Below are 19,803 nucleotides of genomic sequence, written 5' to 3' on the forward strand. Positions count from 1 at the left end.
GTACAGCGGTGGGAACCAGAGGATCATTGGGCACTGTAGGAAGAAAGACGGTGAGGAACAGTCTAAAAATGCTTGAGGCTCTTACTGGGGTTCAGAACTTAAAATAAATAATTGGGTACAGCAAAATGATAATGGTGTGCGCGCTTAAGTGAGCACACCTAAAACAATCTGAGGCAAATGAAACCCAGTGAAAAGAACCCCAACTCTCAAGGATGAATCAAGTTATTTTGGAAAGAATATTAGGGCAAACTTGCAAAATCAGAAAGATAAAATCGAACCAGGCAAAACAGAAGGAAGATAACCGTTGAAAATAGATTTTTAGTCATTTGATGTTAGAAAAGAGCAAATAGATCCTGTGTTTCACTCATCATTTTTGGCACATGGTTTCTGGTCAGATTTCAAAGTACTAATCAAAGTTGCAGTTGACCATCTGGTTGATCAACCTACATCGGCTGTTGTAGTTGTGTGAGTCCATGAAGGTGACAGCCATCGGGTCCTCTCCGTGCAGAGTGCTCTGGTCGGCATAGCTGCGGTCCATGGCGTTCACCATGTGTGTCATTTCCTGCCGCGTCGTTCCAATTGCGTCCTTACGCTTCTTCGCCAGTTTCCTGTTGAGGGATAACAGAGAAATAAAGTCAGAAAAGAAACACAGAGACGTAAGGGATCCCACAGCCAGCCTGCAGACCACAGAACTGAACACAACATTTATCTAGCTTTAAGATAACTTTAAAAGTAGGTTTGTCATTGCATTGTTTGGTATGGAATAACAAAACCAAACAAAAAAGCGTAGCACTGCTAGGCGTTACATAGTTACTGGCGAGCTTGATGCTCATTAGCAAAGTTGGGGTCTGCAGGCCACTGATCTCTCTTACGTTCACCACCGACAAGCAAGAGTGAGGAGAGGGAAGAAGGGGAAGTGGTGAGAAGAGATGTGGAGAGGGGAGGATGAGAAGCCCGAGTAGCAGACAGCAGTTATCTACCAGTCAGTGGGCTTCACTGAGGAGCAGAGGGAGGAACAGCAACCAAATGCCCAGGGAAATAAACAGTGTGGCTTCTACCGGGAAAAACCTGCTATCAACCATGGCACTATAGAGCTGCTGTCAGATGACAACCCTTAAAAGTCAAGATTTTCAAAACCTATTTTATAGTTATTGCATAGTACTTACAGCAGTTACGTTAGCATTTTTTTGTATTTATTCAAAGACAGTTTTCATCCAACCATCAGCAAAGAAGGAATCTTAGGTAAGGTCCTTATAATCTATAGTAGCCAAGGCCAACCATTCACCGACCATAGTAACACGAGGAAGAGTGTATGTGCATACCAGGGCTGAGGGTAATATCTTGAGCAAGGCCGTCCATTAGGAAAGTGAGACTATATATAAATATATATTTGGTAGAGGTAAAATGTCTTAGGGGGAAGGTTCTATGTAATTTTATTCTGTTATTTGTCATTTAGTCATATTATGTGATAAGACGGTCTATAAACAAAATTATTATCATCCTTAGCATTCCTCATTAACACCCATGGTTTCCACAGGCAATCACAAACTGAAGTTTTTTGTTGTTTTTGTTCAACTAGACTTACTAATAAAAACATTTCACCACAATTTGACTGGCGAATTCAAATAACAGAATAACGTGTTGTCAAGTCAAAATACCAAGGTATATTGTAAGTTGGGGTCATATGGATAACTTGCAATCTGGAGGGCTTAAGGGAAAATAACTAGAAAAGGACTTTTAAACCTCAGGCATGCCAAAGCATGCTTAGTTGTACCCAGAGCCAAAGACATACACCAGTTAGGCCGACATCTCAAGGGGTGAACAATCAATCGCTAGGATTACACTTGGCTTGCTCAAAAAATGACCGCTAATGGGCACAATGGTGCACAAAAACGGGATTGTTCGAGAAACCCTTGTTTTGACTGTGGCCGTACTGATAGAATGTAGAGCTCTGACTTTGCCCACAAACACTGAGCAAGAGCATGCTGTGTGTCACGTTTTACCTCTCCACTCCAAAACACAGCATTGCAATGTCTATGACTGCACACACAGACTTAGAGAGAACACAGCTTTATTGCCTGGGCGGATCGCCGCAACACACAGTGTCGAGTTGCGTGTGTTTGGATGTGAGAGAAGAGTGTTGAAGAATTGAGAGTAAAAGATAGAAAGAGTGCTGCATAGAGAACTGTCTACACCACCAGATGAGAAGAAGTGACTCAAGGACTATTCCAACAAAGCAAGAATCCACGTTCCCCGATCGATTCATTTCCACCAGTAGGAAGGAGGCATTTGTGCAGCCTTGTACCGTGATACCTGTGACTGGATGGGCGGATGGATGTTCACATGACTACATGCACACAAAGAGCTACGGGGTCACAAGTGCAGCATTCTTTTTTCAAATAACACGCTTGGGCCTGTTTCGTTCTGCTTTGGCCTATTTAGTCTGCTTCGGCCCGCATTGGTCTGTATGGGCCTCCTTCGGAGCAACTTTGGAGCATGTAGAGGACACCAAGGCTGAGGTCAATCTACTTTCAGTCCAATCTCTCCAGCAGGTAAGGAGGCATTTTACACTCATTAGCTGATGATTGAATCCTCTCTTTCTGATGGGAAGTTTTTCCAATTATAATTTACATTTTTTTGCGACCTTGTAAAATATTGGAAGATTAAGTAACAAAGAGAAATGACATTGTTAACATGTTTGTAGAATGCTATACATTGTATACTTAAGCTGACTGAAATGAAAGTGAATTGACCACGACCCTGGAGAGGCGTCAATGAGGATGGCATTGGCTGGTTGATTAGAGTTGATGTGTTTTGTCTTGAAAAAAGTATACTGCATCTTTAAAAAAATAAAAATAAAATAAAATAAAAATAGAACAACATCTAGCCACTAATTCGCCCATTAAGATAACAGCAGCTTGGTAGGCTGGTTGTTGATTAGTCATTTACTTACAGGTAATAAGAGTATGAATAGTAGGTCCTCCTGGGGTTGTGAGCCAATCAGAAAGCAAAGAGTGAGACACAAGGGTCAGGAATATGCAAATTAGGACAGTCCATGTCCTGTCCCGAACCACCAACATTATAAACAGAAAATAAATAAATAAATAAATAAACAAGAACACTTCTTGATTTCTATGACTACAACCTAAGTGTCATGCAAGTTATCATGGGCTAAATTATTTTTTCAAAATAAAAGTTTTGAAGTACTGCGGACATGGAAAATACTTGGAGAATACTTTCCTATATTTCTATATAAGTTGTTTACCAACTACAATTTAAATAAAATAATAAACTACACCATTACCTAATAGGCATGCACGTTCCTGACCTCAAAAGCTATTTTATGCTCATTATTTTACATTTACATTATTTTTTTAAGAAGCTACTGAAACCTTAGAGCCTGGACTGCCCTGTTTAGAATTTTAGGTACCATTGGCCTGTCATCTTTCCTACGGATACTAAACACTTAGCAGTGAACAGAGCTGTCACACTAATGCAGCAGGCAGCTCACTTCCTGTAAAACAAGCATGATGTCATTGAAATGTCATCATGTCCCACCATTTTAAAGATGCAGTATTGTCCAATGTAGTAAAAAATATGAAAATGAAGATTGATCTCCCCAAGAACCCTTCAAGTAAAATGATTTGTTATATTAATGTAAACTCCTTATATGTGGTGGCATATGCTCCCATCGTGGACTAACCTGAACTTCCAGTTCAAGACAAATATGTGTTAAATTAATCACAAAACATGTAAAAACAATTTCTACACCAAAGGCATCTCTAACTGCAGAGGTTTCAAGTTATGTTTCTTAAGGAGTGAATAAAAGTCTATTTCTGCAACTCAAGCAATGCACTTCCTTTAGAACTTCATAAAAATGCTAAAGCATTAGTCCCCGGTGTTTCTATATAATATAAAACACTAAAAATGAAAAAAGTACTCAATTATTTTTAAGTGCCTTTGTTGAGCTCATGTTCAAATCAAGTGTTCTGACTACCAACTCTGGCTGTCACTTGTAGGACCAAGGTCCTCATAACATGGAGGTATTTATAAATTGTATGAGCCTAAATTCTTGATCCTGAATCTGTAAAATCCAGTTTTAACATCTTGGAACAAGGCAGAAAGGCAGGTCTTAAAACAGAACAGTGGTTCAATCTGATTAGCTCTTAACCAAAGTATAGGAACCTGTACGCAATGTTATATTCTGGGTGGGAATGTGTGGCAATTCACAAGTGTTATTTACAGTCTTCATGTAATATACAATACACTCAGTGTGCAGTATATTAGGTACATCTCTATAAGCGAATGGAGGCCGATATACCAGCTCTGCCACGGATTCTACTGAAATTAAGTTTATAATGTTCCCTTTTGTTTTTTTTAAATGTGGGGTTGTACTGAACTACATTAAATTGAGAGGCGTTTCTTTTTTTTTTGTCCTCCCTATTGACGTAAGGGGGAAAGAATATTAGAAACACCTCTGAATATAATGCAGTTCATTACAACACCACCACCAACTATGACCTCGATGCTAAAATTGAATTAACACCTCCTCTATGGCAGCATAAAAAGCCATGAAGATTATAGGCAACATACTGTAAAGCAAGATTTATGGCTGAACTGATGTATTGAGTTGGACAGGTGTACCTCATAAAGTGCACACTGAGTGTATCTATTTATATATTTTAATATAAAATATTATATGTATTTTAAGGTTTGCCATGTTAGAGGGTATTTTATTTGGAAAGACTAGGGTTGAAGTCCATCAGTATCCGTCCATAAGTATATACTGTCATTCATATATATTCAAACATATGTATAGTGCAAAATTCTCAGTTATTATTGTGAGAATACATTTAGGGATTTAGGAAAAGAGCTAGTTCAGAAGTTTCTCAGATTCATTGCCTATAATAACAATTTTGTGAATGAAAAATTCATCTTCTGCCAATTTTTTTTTCTTACAAGAAAATGCAACATTTTTAATATTTGTACAGTTTAAATAAAAATAAAAACATTCAAATTAAGCAGTGTGCATTTTTCACACTCAATGCGCTGGATTAAAGGAATTCATTAGGAGAAAAATCCATAATCAATCAACAAGGGTCAGACAATCACTGTTGCCTGGCAACTAGAGTCACTTCTGACAGCGACCTAATGTGTCTGTAATTGTTTTAATTGGCCTAAATTGACCACAGTGGAGTTATTATTGAGAAACTGTTTATTTTGGTGTTGACCTGACTTATTGGCGATTGAAGGGCCCACTTCTCCCTCGAGTCAGATTTACAAAGTCTATATCATAGACGGTATCCAGTCTGTGATATAATATAATTAGCAATTCAATAGTTTGACATGACCAAATGTTCCAAGATAATTCAGAATACAAAAAATAAATGATTCAATTAATTTTGTAAGAGTAATGTGCATTCACATCAGTACCCCGGGGAAACATGCGAAGTGACAATTACACCCGCTACACGGTGGTGAAGCTCTGCGTATAGCCCACCTTCAACGAGGGGTCATGCTGGGAGGAGGAACAGTCGTGTTCATTAATATTCAACTACGACACGCATGCACACAAAAATGTGTCTCTGGCACCCATGAGACGACAGAATCGTCCTAATTTGTCCTCCCCATGTGAGCGCACGGTGCTCAGGTGGAAGCTGGTGATAAAAATTATTATGTTGTCAGTACCACCTCTCTGGTCTTAAGAATGTCTTCATGACCCTACACATGGCCAGTTCTCATTAACTTGTAAAAGTTGATGTTTTGAGCAAAAGTTTTTGTCACAGACAGAAATATTATCATAGATAATCTAGGAAAAAAATAAAAAATAATAATACAATAAATACAATGTTCACAATAGAGTGCTTCACAAGGGAACCATAATCTTGGTTTTCTGAGGGTAATGACCACCTTCACTTGGTTAATTGTTAATAGACCCAAACATGATAAATAGTTCTTCAAAGAGGGGGGTCGGTGGTGGTTCTGTATAACCACAAAAACTGTGCTCTGGTCATTCTACAGGTTGTCCACAGGAAAAGGTTATTGCAGCAGTTCTTGATGATTTAACAATTAATAAAGAGTTGCATTGCAGGTTGAGAACTTAAAACTCCACTTCCAGACTAACTCTTTCCTAGATACAATGACACCAATACTCTGTGTTTTGTGTTGTATGCCCAGCATGCTGACAGCACAGGTTAAAAAAAAAAAAAAAAAAAAAAAAAAAAAAAAAAAAAAGTGAATATACTGGTTGCAAAAATTCTCTGTATGGAGTGGCAAAAAAGGGTCCTATTTAAAAATATATATTTTAACTCCTTACAAGTCCACATTTACACCTACACATTTTGGATGAACACATGCAATTTATTTACTTTGACTTTAGATTTTATACCTGCTTGGTTTCTCTACTAGTTAATATCAGCCAATGACCTGCGTGCAGACCTATGTACAGGCTGTATTCTCACACGTCTAAAATACGACAGACTCTTTATACAGGAATGAACAATGTTTAATTACATTTTGTCTAAGCAGTTTTAAAAGCAAAAAAAAAGTTTATTGGCCACATGGTGGTGCCCTACACCAAGCCAATGTCACTGAAGAGGCTACTACAAACTCCACGGCATCTGGCCTTTTTTTGTGTAGAGAGAGGGACAGCGAACAAATTCAAATTCAGCTCTTTTTTCCAATTTTCTCGCCCTGTACTTAATTATGTTTGCATGTTGTCTAGGGAGGAGCCAAATAGCTTCCTGTTCATACTTTCAAAGCCTGTGCTGACCAATGTGCAATATGTACATGTCTATATTTCTCAACAGCTTCAGGTCAGAGACCTACAAGCTTGTAACCCACTCCCAAACTATTTAAAACAACAAGCTCATTTGCGTGAGAAAACACTACCAAGATATCCTCCACTGTCCTCGTCTTCCTTCTCATCTATTTTAAGTCACTTGTCCTGAGTTTATTTTTGTTTAACATGAATCTTCAACTAAAAAAAATAAAAAATAAAAAAATAAAAACTGTTGATTGTTTCAAATTCAGCAGCAGAAGTAACAAGAGATATTATGTTCCCTTATACAAGGCTTTGTTTTCCTATGCCTCACCAGGCTCAAGTTTGTTCTGAAGGGAGATCAACATTAATGGTAGATGGATGGAAGATGGATCTATATGACAGCATATACTGACCAGCACACAACAACAGAATGGCTTTGAGTGAGCATGTGTGTTTATCTGAGTTTGTGTGTGTGTGAATGTGGGGTGTGTGTGTGTGTGTGGACTGACTTCCTGTCAGCGGTGTTGGCGTGGGCGGCTATGGGTGCTAGGTGGGGTGACTCACCTCTTCTTGACCAGCAGGATGGCCACCAGCACCAGCAGAATAAACACCAGAACTCCGGCACTGATCCCGGCGATCTTCACCACGCGGTCTGTCTGTTTGGCCGGGTCGGGGATCACCTCTGGCTCTTCGGTGGCACCTTGGATGGAATTGAAATGGCACGGAATCACCAACGCTGGTCACGCTGGTCATGATTAATAAACCATGATGCTCATCGTTGACTTGACTCGTTGAGTCTTTTCCGTAGTCATCTTATGCCAGTGTCGTTACATCACTTCTTGACCATATTAGGCAGAGTGTGGATGGAAAATAGAGGAAATCGGTAGCCAAAGTGGGGCTTAAAATGAAAACCCACTCATGCTCCCTTGGGAATGTCTACTTTCTCCTCAATATTGACCGCAGAATGTAAAATAAAAAACAGATCCAATGAAATTTAATTATCTCATGAAATACATGTGTGAAATCATCCGTTATAAAAACCACTCCACCTTTCCGGTAAATTCCTATGAAGTGATTCATTCAGATTTTCGGGTAATCTCTGACGCTGAGAACTGAAAATTCCTCAACACCATGCCATGACTAATCTATAATGTCTGGCTCACGGAGAATGTCGAAAACAGAGGGTGTTGTTAGTCCTTCCGCAATTAAAGGAGCCCAAAAAATAAAGATGATTTACCATTAAAAACACCATTCGGCTGAGGCTTGCTTGTGTCTGCATGTGTCCATCAATAGGGTGGACAAAATGGTAAAAAGACAAACTCTTTTTTACTTCCTGTCCACGGAGGCCCACTTTTCTTTGGCCTTGCTGTGAACGTGGGCCCTTTTCAAATGGAGACAGAAGCCCGACTATCAACTTAATAGCTTCTTCCATTCTTCTGCCTGCGTGAATTTAAACACGCCACTCTGTTACAGTCTGCACAGCTATGATAATCCCCTCACTATTTGTTTTGTTTTGTTTGTTTTTTTACCCAAGGGAAATCTGCAAAATCTTGGCCCTTATTTGCAATTCTGTCACAACCATATGTCACCCCGGGCCTACACAGGCACTTTGCAACCTCTGGGATTGTGTGGATTCTCTGAAGCTGGGGTCACACCGCCACCGACGGGTATTCTGTGCCCCTGGCGTTTGTGGCCGTTGTCTGCTCAAAATCGACTGGCTGTTGTGGACGCGCCAAACATTTCAAATCCCTCTCCCATTCCATATTGAATATACACTTTATGGAAAGATGGTGCCATGTGGGCCTTTATTTTTTTATTATTAAAATGGTGGAGCTGTTTACTTCGCAAAACAAATTACCCCTGGAAAAAATTATGTAAATATTCTTGCCACACGTCCCTTAAAATAAAGAATTGGAGAAACATAAAATTACGTGTTCCTGTTATTTTATCGATAGCTTAAGGGGACGTTTTTCATTAAAAAAGCTGCCTAATCATGAACAATACGCAGTGATACGGGCGTCCATTTTCCAAGATCAGCACCATTGAGACCATATCTTCCCTCCTTTTGGCCACCGCTCATTTGCATAAAGTTGAAATCTGTTCAACTTTCCTTGTCGGCGTGAAGCTGTCAGCTCATCACCGGCAGCCAGATGAAGCCGAGCTCCGTTTTAAATGCATTGCAGCCTGTCGCTTTGCAGCGCCCCATCGCCAGTGGTGTGACCCTAACATGAGGCTGTTGTTACAAACGCTTGTATAAAGTAGGTGCAAGTTAACCTTGCTCTGACCCGACATTCGATTCAGTAAAATTCTACACTATTGCTATCACCAGTGACTTTACAGTCTTACAATCAACACCAGTGATATTCTCTCCACACCATGAATACTGTTATTTTGAAGAAAAAACATGTATTTTATCAATACATGACTGAGAATAGGCGGCATTGATTTTTCTCCATGTTTTTACATTCTAAAAAGTAAAAAAACAAGTGGAAGGGGAGAGAAATAGAAATACAAAGAGAGAGCATCTTTTATTATCCTTAAGCTCTACTTAGTGATGTCACAACACCAGGAAAGTCCATTTGTCAACATAAGAATATTAGAAGGTATTATTATAATCCACCCACGCTGCACACACAAGCCACTTTACAACTCGATATAATGCAATATAGCCATCAGTATAATCTATCTTTAATGCTTCATATAAGCCAAATAAAGATAATCTCTCCCAGTCCTGGTATTTGTGGAACAAACAGTGTTATTTTTGTGTTAAAGGAAACGATTGCTGAAAACACTGTAGAAACATGCTTGCTGGTTTCCTGAGGTGACCCCTCCACCACCACAGCATAGTGACATGGGACGCTTTCTGGCACTGAGGGAGTTCAATCTCATCCAATAGAGGGTTATAAAAAAAGTGAATATTACTAATCTAAACACTTTACCCACCAAATCATAATATTATGCATGGCTTTATTGGACTAATAGTATCTTATTATTGAAAGGCCTCTATTTTTTCTTGTGGATAATGTGCGAGGCTTGTGCAAAATTGTGCTCATATTTTTGTGCTTCAGAGAACTAGATTGTGCATTTGAGTTTTCATTTGCTTTTCAAAAATATTGCTAAATGATTTTAAAATAAAAATGCAGACATAATAAGAAACCATCCCAAGTCAAAAGCAAAGGGCCTAAACCTTAACAAATTAAATCTCTGAAGAAGCCAAAACTGAGCTCCTCATGCTTGCGACAGTTCTTAATGTATAAAAAAATATTCAGGTCAGTGCACGCACACACACCCCTAGGCAGCAAGGACAATACACAATACCCAAGATGACCTAATAAGACCATGATCACTTAGCCCCCCCTCTGCACAGGGGCTGGACAAATGGAGACACACACACACACACACACTCCTCTGTGTGTGTGTGTGTGTGTGTGTGTGTGTGTGTGTGTGTGTGTGTGTGTGTGTGTGTGTGTCAGCCTTAGCTGACCTCTGTCCATTAGCATTAATGTCCCTTTCTCCCATATTAAATTCACCCTCTACACTCTTCTAGCGTTACCCTGGCTTACGTGCCCTCGAGCTAAACAGACAGCCAGTCATCTTTTCTACCCGTTCTTTCGCTCACTAACCATTTGCTCCGACAACCACCCCTACCAGCATGTTTGAGAGCCAGGATAAGGGCCACCGAGCATCGGCAAGAAATGGCCGGCACATATTTCCCCACGGTTTTCTCTCACAATCTAAACGTAAACACGGCAGGAGCAGGAGTGCCTCGAATGAACCAAGTGTAATTTTAACCCACTGTGGCCACAATGGTTCTGTTGCACTGAAATGTTTTTCGAGATGGTCTGAAAGCTGGGCGACGGTGCATCACAAAATAATTATTAATCCTAGGTGAGGGTGACTCATCCTTGTAAAGATGAGAAGGTGATTAGTCCAGGAATAGACGCACCCAAAATGCACTTTTACGACCAATCTTCCACGGCCAGACGAGTAGATATTTAACGGATGGATTCTAAATCTTCTGTGGCCATAGAGAGCATTTTATCTATTTAAATAGATACAAACAGCCAAAAAAACAACATTGTGTGTGTTTTTGACAAGCAATACAGTTTGACGTTTTAGTTTTTAGACAAGATACTGCAATGTTCTAGCTTTAGGAAGATAAGCCCACTCGGCAGAATGATGGCGATCAGTTTTCTGTCTCCCAACAGCACACAGAGAGATGGACAGAGACCTAGGGATTAAGTGAGCGCAAGAGCGAATGAGAGAAGGGGAGATGGAGAACGAGCAAAAGAAACAACATGACAGAGATTGAGGGAGGGAGCGCAGAGATTACAACCACGCCATTTAGGGCTTGTCTGATAATCTAGCAGCATATGGCTTCTAGTAAAAACATGACATTTAAACCATGTGAATACGCGCAAGCAGACACAGCTCTTTATCTAACATGTGTGCGCACACACACACACACACACACACACACACACACACACACACACACACACACACACACACACACACACACACACACACACACACACACACACACACACACACACACAGTTAAGAGATTGATCAGATTATTAAAAGGAATTATCTATCAAAAGCATTTAACATCAGAGACAAATAAAACTTCTTAGAAATGATGAGCAGGAAAACCAGATATTAAATATCTGAGACAACTGGAATGGGATAACAAAGCAACAAAGAGAAGGTAATAAAATATCACCATGTGAGCAAAACTGACATGTCTGCGGTGTGGCCAGCTGTATGGTTTGCAAACTAACTTTATTTGTGGTATTAGTGTAACAGTTTTCTTGCCCGTGGTGCTGTATCTTTTTTATCGACTAACAAAAGGTTGTTTTAGAAGGCTTTGCTGAAGAGTTTTCTCACCTTTAGTGGCCAGCCGCAGACACTGGGTCTTTGTCTCCTGAGGGGACGCAGAAACAAGCAGCAAATCAACCTAATGTACGCTAATGTGTTGTGTTAATGTTTGACAAAATGTGTTGGCAACTATCTGAGAGATAGACCGATTAAAAAAATGTTAACAGTGAGACAGAGGCGCAACAGATGGGATAAAAGGTGTGAGTACAAATCTCTCTGCTCTTAGGACTGTCATTCACAGGTAATTGCCGCATTACTCCGGTGTATTTGGTGCCTCCATATTTACCCTCTCTGTGCTGCTGACGGCTTGCAGATAGATGTTGTAGTTCTTCCTTGGAGCCAACGGAGGGTTCCAGAAACCCTTGGAGTGAGGAGAGGGGTTGGAAATCGTTACGTCTCCGTGAAGGGAACCAGCGAAATGCCACCCACAGGTTAAAATGTTCATCTCAGGCAGAAGAAAGGGCCAGCAATTGTTTATTCTGAAGCAAAAACTAAATTTCCGCTTTGGCATCATATACTGTATTTTGTTAGCCTTCCCAAATTTAAGCAAAATATTATTAGTATTTCGAACAATTAATCAAGATGAATCTGAGGTCCACATTTGTTTTTTATATTCTCCTTTTGTTGTAGTCTTACACTGTACACCTAGAGTTGAACCCGTTTTTGAATAAATGATTCCAATTTCAAGCTTTGAAGTTGGTATAACCAATATAGGCCCCCACCCCCTGACAATCTGTCTTTGTATCTATCCTCTCCAGTGGTGTGTATTAGCTGCTGTTTGTTTAGGTGATATTGTTCTTCTACTTTTGGAGCCTGTGTATTTGAGGTAGGGGGGTTTACCTGGTAGGTCCTGTTGTCTCCCACGGTGAAGGGGAGAGGCTCTGGCAGATTGCTGGGGGACAGCTGTGCTGCAAAGTAATACGGGGATCCACCGCTCGAGGCGCTGTGGTAGGACACCGGGACCTGGAGAGAGAAGAGATTTGTAAAGAAAAAGAAAAAAAAAACATCAAAAGCCTAATATCTGAGAATCAGAAAGAATATTTAACATTTAAGTATCAGGAGTCCAAGGTCAGCTAGAGAGGCCGAGGTATTGTATGTAGTGTATATTTAAACCATAGACCGCAGCATCTGTCACATCCATTGATTTCTGAAGAGAAGTTTTGAAGCCTGGGTTTAATTTTGGGTTGACACTAGCAACCGTCTTGAGAGGCTGAGGTGGGGAGTGAAACCCCTACACAGTGGGGATAAGGAAGAAACACGACCAACTTGCTCAACGACGAACGAGACCCGTCAATCAAGGCAACTAAGCCCCGAAATATCTCTTTAAGCGTTAATATAAATTTTCAAATCATCAACCCAGACTCCCATTAGAAGGAGTAAACTCAGACAGTGAGATCCTTAAGTCTTGATGTATTGACTTCCATTCAGTCAAAGGCTTTTTTGAGCAGCATCTAGCAACCATTAGCTGAACAGTTTAAAGCACTTGTGCAGTTGCTTCAACAATTGGCTTATAATGGACTGCTGCTCAATTTAAACTTGTAAAAACAACAGCCTTTAGTTGTAAATTTTATTATGTATTTGTATATTTATTTGTATTTACATGAATTCAAGGCAATCAAATACTAATCGGGTACATGTCTAATAATCACCTGGTAGCAGTCGGAGGAGGCTTGCCGGCGTGAGCGCTGAGGATTCACTTCCTCCACCACAATCTGGTAAGCACTGGAGTAAAACAAGAAATTCAACAAATTCAAAAAAGTGACACATGGATTTAAAGAGGTGAACTTAAGGAGGGAGACAGAAAGAAACAGTGGCACCACGCTGAAAAATGCAGAGGGGCGTTCTCTGCCTGTACAACACGAAGAATACCAACTCATTTCACACGTGTTCATCAGAGAAGTTGTAGATGCAAGAGGGCAAGATGGACAGACAGACAGACAGACAGACAGACAGACAGACAGACAGACAGACCCCCCCCCCCCCCCCCCACTGCCCTTAGGTCTGACAACATGAGTACAGATGGATCAACAGCCACCGCATGGAGACACACACATGCATGTCTTTCAGCTCATGGATGGATGGATGCTTGGTAAGTAGGTACCGTATGTTTGCATGTCTGCATGATGTTTGTGTCCGTCTGTTGTCAAGTACAGTGTGTTGTGTCAAGTACAGTGTTTTGTGTCAAGTACAGTGTGTCTTGCTTTGTCTGAAAAACACACACACACACACACACACACACACACACGCACGCACGTGTGGAGCGTGTGACAGATCTAACTGTACCTTATGGGTGCTCCTTTGGCCTGGGCAGGTTTGAGGAGAACGGTGATGGTCGTAGCCGTTTCATTCAGAAAGGCCTCAGAGCCGTCGTACTCCTCCAATGTGGGGGCTTGAGAGCATAAACAAGGAGCAGAAAGCTTCAAAATTAGAAAAAGAAAGGAATAGAACTGTAGGAATAATAATCCTGTTTGTTTGTTTTTACCTGAAATATTAGTGGTCACGTTGAGAGTGGTTGCTGGCCCAAAGCCTTTGGAGGTGGACGCTCGTATTGAGAGCTGGTACGTGACGCCGGGGTGGAGCTGAGAGAACAGATGATGGGTGGCGTTGGAGGGCAGCGACACAGTCAGCCCCGGCCGTTGGAGAGGAACCGAGGGGTCAAACGAATGCACCCCGCTATAGCTGATCTGTGGAGGGGGGAGGGGTTGACGCCGTTTGTTAGAAGAGATTCAAAATAGGAAAATGACCCCGAAAACATCAAATGCACGCACTCAAACAGAATCCTGAACACTGGACAAATCCATGCATTCAGAGGTTAATACATTTGATCAAAAGCACATCATTGCAGTGTTTTTTAAACTACTAATTACTAAATCTTGAACTGCAAAAAAAATTACCACAGCAAATGATGTACTTTTATACATTTTTTCCCAGTTGTATTTTATTTTTTTTAATTGTATACCTCAAGAAAATGACCACTCCTAACGTACCTCATATTGTATGAGGATGCCGTTGGGTTCGCTGGGCTCCTTCCAGTACAGCAGGATTCGGTCTTCAAATGGAGTCGCTCTCACAGACTGACTGGGAACTGATCCTGGAACTGTTGGTGCGCACGCACGCACGCACGCACGCACGCACGCACGCACGCACGCACGCACACACACACACACACACACACACACACACACACACACACACACACACACACACACACACACACACACACACACACACACACACACACACACACACAGTAAAACAAACAATTCCAGCTGCAGATGGAGGAGCTCGCTTCACTAATGACAAAATGCTAATGCTACGTTAATATCAAAGTCAGTGTCAGTCCAAAAGGGTTTGTTTCTCCCTTGATCGGTGTGCGTGTTTAGATTGCTTATAGTGACGCACCGTCCTCATCCGTCTGGATGATTGTCTCGTCACTCTCCTTGCGACCCTCCGGATTGGTCAGGATCATCCTGAGGCTGACGTTGGTGTAGGGCGGCAGGTTGCCCACCAGGTGGCGAGGCGCTGAGTTAGTGAGATATAAATTAACTGTTTTTATTTTGCCACGTGTATGAATTTTATCTCTTCTTGGTACACGAGTGGTCAGCGGCGCGGTGGGGTCTTGAACGATAATAATGTTATATTTATGAAGAGACATGAATTACACGGTCGGTGAGAATACAGAAAACACAGACATTAATCATCATTACCGAGGAGTAGAGGAGATCTGGGAGTGGCAATTGGTTTTAATTATGCTTCGAACGTAAGAACATCATTCCCAGAAGACAAAACTCTTCCCACCCCCTTCCAAAAAAATAACTCACTGTGTCAACATTTCCTTAATGCAGTACATCGAACTAGCGCTCAAAGGCTGTATCAGTTGAATGCCAACCAGCCTTACCTTTGGGGTCCATGTCCAGGCAGTCGGCTTTGCTGCGGTTGTTAGCGGTCATGTAATGGTAGCAGATGGTGACGTTGAAGGTGTGGCAGCGGGTGATGTTGTAGCCCAACGACTCCCAGTCCACGGCTATCAGGCGGGACCGGGTCTCGGCGATCTTCAGGCGTTTTGGCGTCCTCATAGGCTCTGCACGGAGAAAGATGGGAGTTTGTGAATGGGGACGTAAAGGGGGAAGGCAAGCGAGATGGTGATGTTTGACTCTACAGGGCCACCAGCCAGGGAAGTTTAACTTCGCTGGGTGAAATAACTTTTAGCTTTCATGAAAGTACGACTGGGATGTGGAGCGCTATATCACTTTTCTGTGTCAAATTAATTGTCAAGACTAGCGCATGGGGACTATAAAAGTGCCCTTACCTAAAAATATTAATATTTTCTGATGAGTTTAGGCATCATGATGACAGAAAGGCCACAGTACAAGAAATCACAAAGCACTGATGGCTGGTGTGTGGATACAAATCCACATATTATATGCAAGTAGCTGCTTGGGAAACGGGAGGCTAACACTTCAGACACCATTAAAATGTAATTATTTCTGCAAGTTTGTATCCAGTGTGGGTTTCGGCCGGCTTTTGTGATGCCTATTCAAAAGTGTTGTTTCCAATATAATCTAGCCAATCTCCTCTCCTCAGAGCATCGAGCCCTAATTACCTTAACTGGCTCATTTAACCAGATCAATAACACACACACACACACAAATTTGCTGCAGTTCAGTTTTCTCAATGGTGTAAAATAACGCAAAACAAAAGCTTTCCTCATTTCCTTTTCTCTCCTTCCTGTTCGCTAATATCAGACCAATAAATCCTAATGTGAGCTAGCTTTTGATGGAGCACTGCTCTACTTGTGAGGTGTTAACCGTGAGAAAGCCAAAGCATGACAGTCCTACGTCTTCTACCTGCTCCCTTTTCTACCCAGCTGAGTGTTCCATCTCTAGGATCTAGCGTTCTATCTGCAAGAACAACCCTTCTTCTGTAGTGATGAGCTACCAATACTGTTAACTGTCCTGAAAGGAGGAAGAAAAAAAGAAAACTGACAGAACGATATAATATTTAAGTTTTCTAATCCGCTGGTTGTCCAGTCCCCGTGCCAATAAGTCTTTGTGATATCGCTCGTCGCGCCGTCTTGGTCTCCATCGGCGGCGTTCCACGACCTCGGGGAGAGTTTTTAATAAAAACCAGCTCACCTTAAACAGAGACTATTGTCTCTGTTTAAGGTGAGCTGGTTTATTTGTCTCTTTCTTCCCCACTATTTCTCTTCCTCTCTCGTAAGAGTTTGTCTCTCCACTTCCATTCAACCTTCAATCAACCTCAACCTGAACCAATCAACCTTCCAACAACTGATCCCCCCCCCCCACACACACACAGACGCACTTAAAGCTTAAACACAAAACAGGTTGGGGTTTGCTTATATTGAGTAAACCCAGAAAAAGTGGGGAAAGAGGGGGAGACGGAACAAAAAAAAAAAAAAAAAAACTAAGCAAAAGTATATAAAAAAAAAAACAAAGAACGGAGCAATTATTATTTCTCCTCTGTGTGTGTGTGTGTGTGTGTGTGTGTGTGTGTATATATGCGTTATTAGCTGAAGGGTCAAATAATTTCATTTTTGCTTCAACCGGTTATCGAATGGTTGACATTTAAATAGAGGTAGCCTCTTTGTTTCTGTCCATCTGTCTGTCTATTTCATTATTTGTCTCTCGTTTTCATCGTCACGCTCCTTAGTTCCTCACCCCCATCTTTCTCTCTCTGTCTGTCTTTTCCTTCAATGTTCAAATCAATACATTTGATCTTTGCCATAAACTTAGCTATTAGGCAACCCCCCGCACACCACACACACACACACACACAGGCTCCGGCTCACACTGTAAGGCAGTGTAATAAATTGTATTGATTTCAGAGTCTCTTGATGCCAACACCGCTTCCCACCAAGAAGGTTTCTTCAACCCTAAATTAAAACGAAATAGACGACTCACTAGCTGTCACAAGTGTGGACGCGCGCACACACACACACACACACACACACACACACACACACACACACACACAACACACACACACACACACACACACACACACACACACACACACACACACACACACACACACACAACAGGCGGTCATAAACACTCACTTTGCGCGTCCATCCACGCAGACGAGCCCCTGAGCGCGAACGGCGAAAACACAGGTCACATATTCTCTAACCTGCCTTTTTAAAAGCCTCATTCCCCTCCTGACCCATAATGCATTGCTGATATCTATGTCTATTTACTGAGGGAGATGGGTTGAGGAGGGGAGGGTCAGGGTCGTGAGCTGGACATTTTGAGATGGGAGAGCAAAGGAAAAAAACATGAGCTAGGATGGGAAGATGGAGGAAGGGGAAATGGAGAGGAAAGACGAATGTTGGAATGCAATGTTAGAAAGAAAAATTAAGGGAGGTGGAGAGAGGTAGACAGAGAGAAAGGGGAGGAGAGATAACCAGTTTGGAAGGCGGCCAAAGCCAAGCGGGGCCCGTTCCAGCGCTAAGCCACAGAGGCCACCTTGTTCCCTCCCCTCCGCCGACAAACAGACAAACGCACGGATTCATGTTGGAACTTGGGAAAACAAGGCTTTGTTCTCCGCAGATGGAGCTTTGAAAAGCAAAAACAATAAGCAATAAACAGCCACAATGACACCAAGGACAACAAGCCTCGTATCAGCAGAATCCAGAGGCCACAATTAAGGGAATGGAAAACAAAAAAGGCGCAGGAAATGAAAAGTAAATGAAACAGGGACACGGCCGTGCAGACCCATTCGGGCAGAGCTCCTCCCTTCACCTCCGTCGGCGGGGAAGAGCCGAGGAGACGCCACAAAGAGCGGCGTGATAGAAGGAAAGTTGAAAAGGAATTTGATGAAAGGAGGTGGAGACGGCTAAGGGGGCAGGGGGGTAGGAGGTAAACAAAGGGGTGAGAAGTCGCACAGAGCTAACAGCTAATCCGTCCAATTAGGCCCTTTGTAATCCTGCTTCACCGTCACCCGTTTGTCCGTCTGTCAATTGGAGCTTGGATCTCTCCCATTCTCTCTCTCTCCCTCTCCCTCTCAAGCCTTTTGTATCCCTTTCTCCGACTGGGTTTCTTTATCTCTTCCACAGTATCCCCCTCTTATCGCTCCTGCATTCTCACTCTCTCTCCCGCGGTGTCTCCAACCGATACACATTATCGTTTTGTCGTCCTTGCCGGTAACACGTTGTCATGAAATTAAGGATATCACCAGATTCTTACGCAGAGGAGGAAACACAACCTGACCCTTCCTCTGATACAATGTCTTCCTTGTGTCAACTACATTTTTATTTATTAGAAGTGGGTTTTGCTGTTGTACGCATTTGGCCATGGAGCATGGCTCATTGGAGAAGATTCTTATTGTTAGATATGATTAAGTCCAAACGTCGGGAAATAAGGGTGAAGTTTGATCGTCAGTCATTTTGCTGGGGACCTCCTGTAACCTCTTAAGGACCGGTCGGTAGGACCCCTCATTGCGAGCCACTGCTTCAAATGACAAAGATTATTTGACATTAGTATCGATGTAACTAGTGATAAAGTGCAGGATTGTTTACAGGTCGGACAGCTTAAAGGCTGGACATCGGACACAAATCCCATGAAAAGTAAAGCGTCGACTAGTGTCCATTGCAGTGATCATTGATAACATTTGGACAATTGCAAGAGGCCAGAAACTAATTGTCCAAACACAGGAGATGGAGGGTGCCTCTGTGACGGAACGGTGATCCAGTGATACTCTTGATGAACAATGCAACAATGCCTCTAGTTCTATGTTTGGAAATTTCTTGTGAAGCACAGATGACATATTATAAACAAGTGTGAAACATGTGTTTCATGGTGTGATTCATGATTCTCCAATAACTCCAAGTGATGCTGAGCACATTAGAAACACTGTAGCTCAGCTTGTCAGTAACAGTGTCTGTAGCTCTCTCTCTCTCTCTCTCTCTCTCTCTCTCTCTCTCTCTCTCTCTCTCTCTCTCTCTCTCTCTCTCTCTCTCTCTCTCTCTCTCTCTCTCTCTCTCTCTCTCTCTCTCTCTCTCTCTCTCTCTCTCTCTCTCTCTCTCTCTCTCTCTCTCTCTCTGGCTGTATGTCTTTGCGTGATATAGATTGCGTGTCTGTATGTGCTGGTGTGAGTTTTTCCAGCAGAAAATTCAGGATTTGGATTAAAAGCTACTTCAT

General features: G+C 41.9%; 1 protein-coding gene across 1 annotated transcript in view; it reads right to left on the bottom strand.

Annotated features, from left to right (window-relative positions):
- ptprk (protein tyrosine phosphatase receptor type K) overlaps positions 1 to 19,803 on the bottom strand; it is a 106,603-nt gene that overhangs the window by 15,201 nt on the left and 71,599 nt on the right. Inside the window, exons 12-22 of the mRNA XM_079996772.1 lie at positions 15,543 to 15,725; positions 15,047 to 15,166; positions 14,632 to 14,741; positions 14,127 to 14,328; positions 13,928 to 14,033; positions 13,294 to 13,366; positions 12,485 to 12,607; positions 11,931 to 12,005; positions 11,654 to 11,690; positions 7,328 to 7,463; positions 448 to 608 (exon numbers count right to left, since the gene is read on the bottom strand). Of these exons, the coding sequence (XP_079852898.1) occupies positions 448 to 608; positions 7,328 to 7,463; positions 11,654 to 11,690; positions 11,931 to 12,005; positions 12,485 to 12,607; positions 13,294 to 13,366; positions 13,928 to 14,033; positions 14,127 to 14,328; positions 14,632 to 14,741; positions 15,047 to 15,166; positions 15,543 to 15,725 (1,326 nt within the window). The remainder of the gene's footprint in view (positions 1 to 447; positions 609 to 7,327; positions 7,464 to 11,653; positions 11,691 to 11,930; positions 12,006 to 12,484; positions 12,608 to 13,293; positions 13,367 to 13,927; positions 14,034 to 14,126; positions 14,329 to 14,631; positions 14,742 to 15,046; positions 15,167 to 15,542; positions 15,726 to 19,803) is intronic.

Source organism: Zeus faber, assembly GCF_960531495.2.
Source record: "Zeus faber genome assembly, chromosome: 2".
Classification (NCBI taxonomy): Eukaryota; Metazoa; Chordata; class Actinopteri; order Zeiformes; family Zeidae; genus Zeus; species Zeus faber.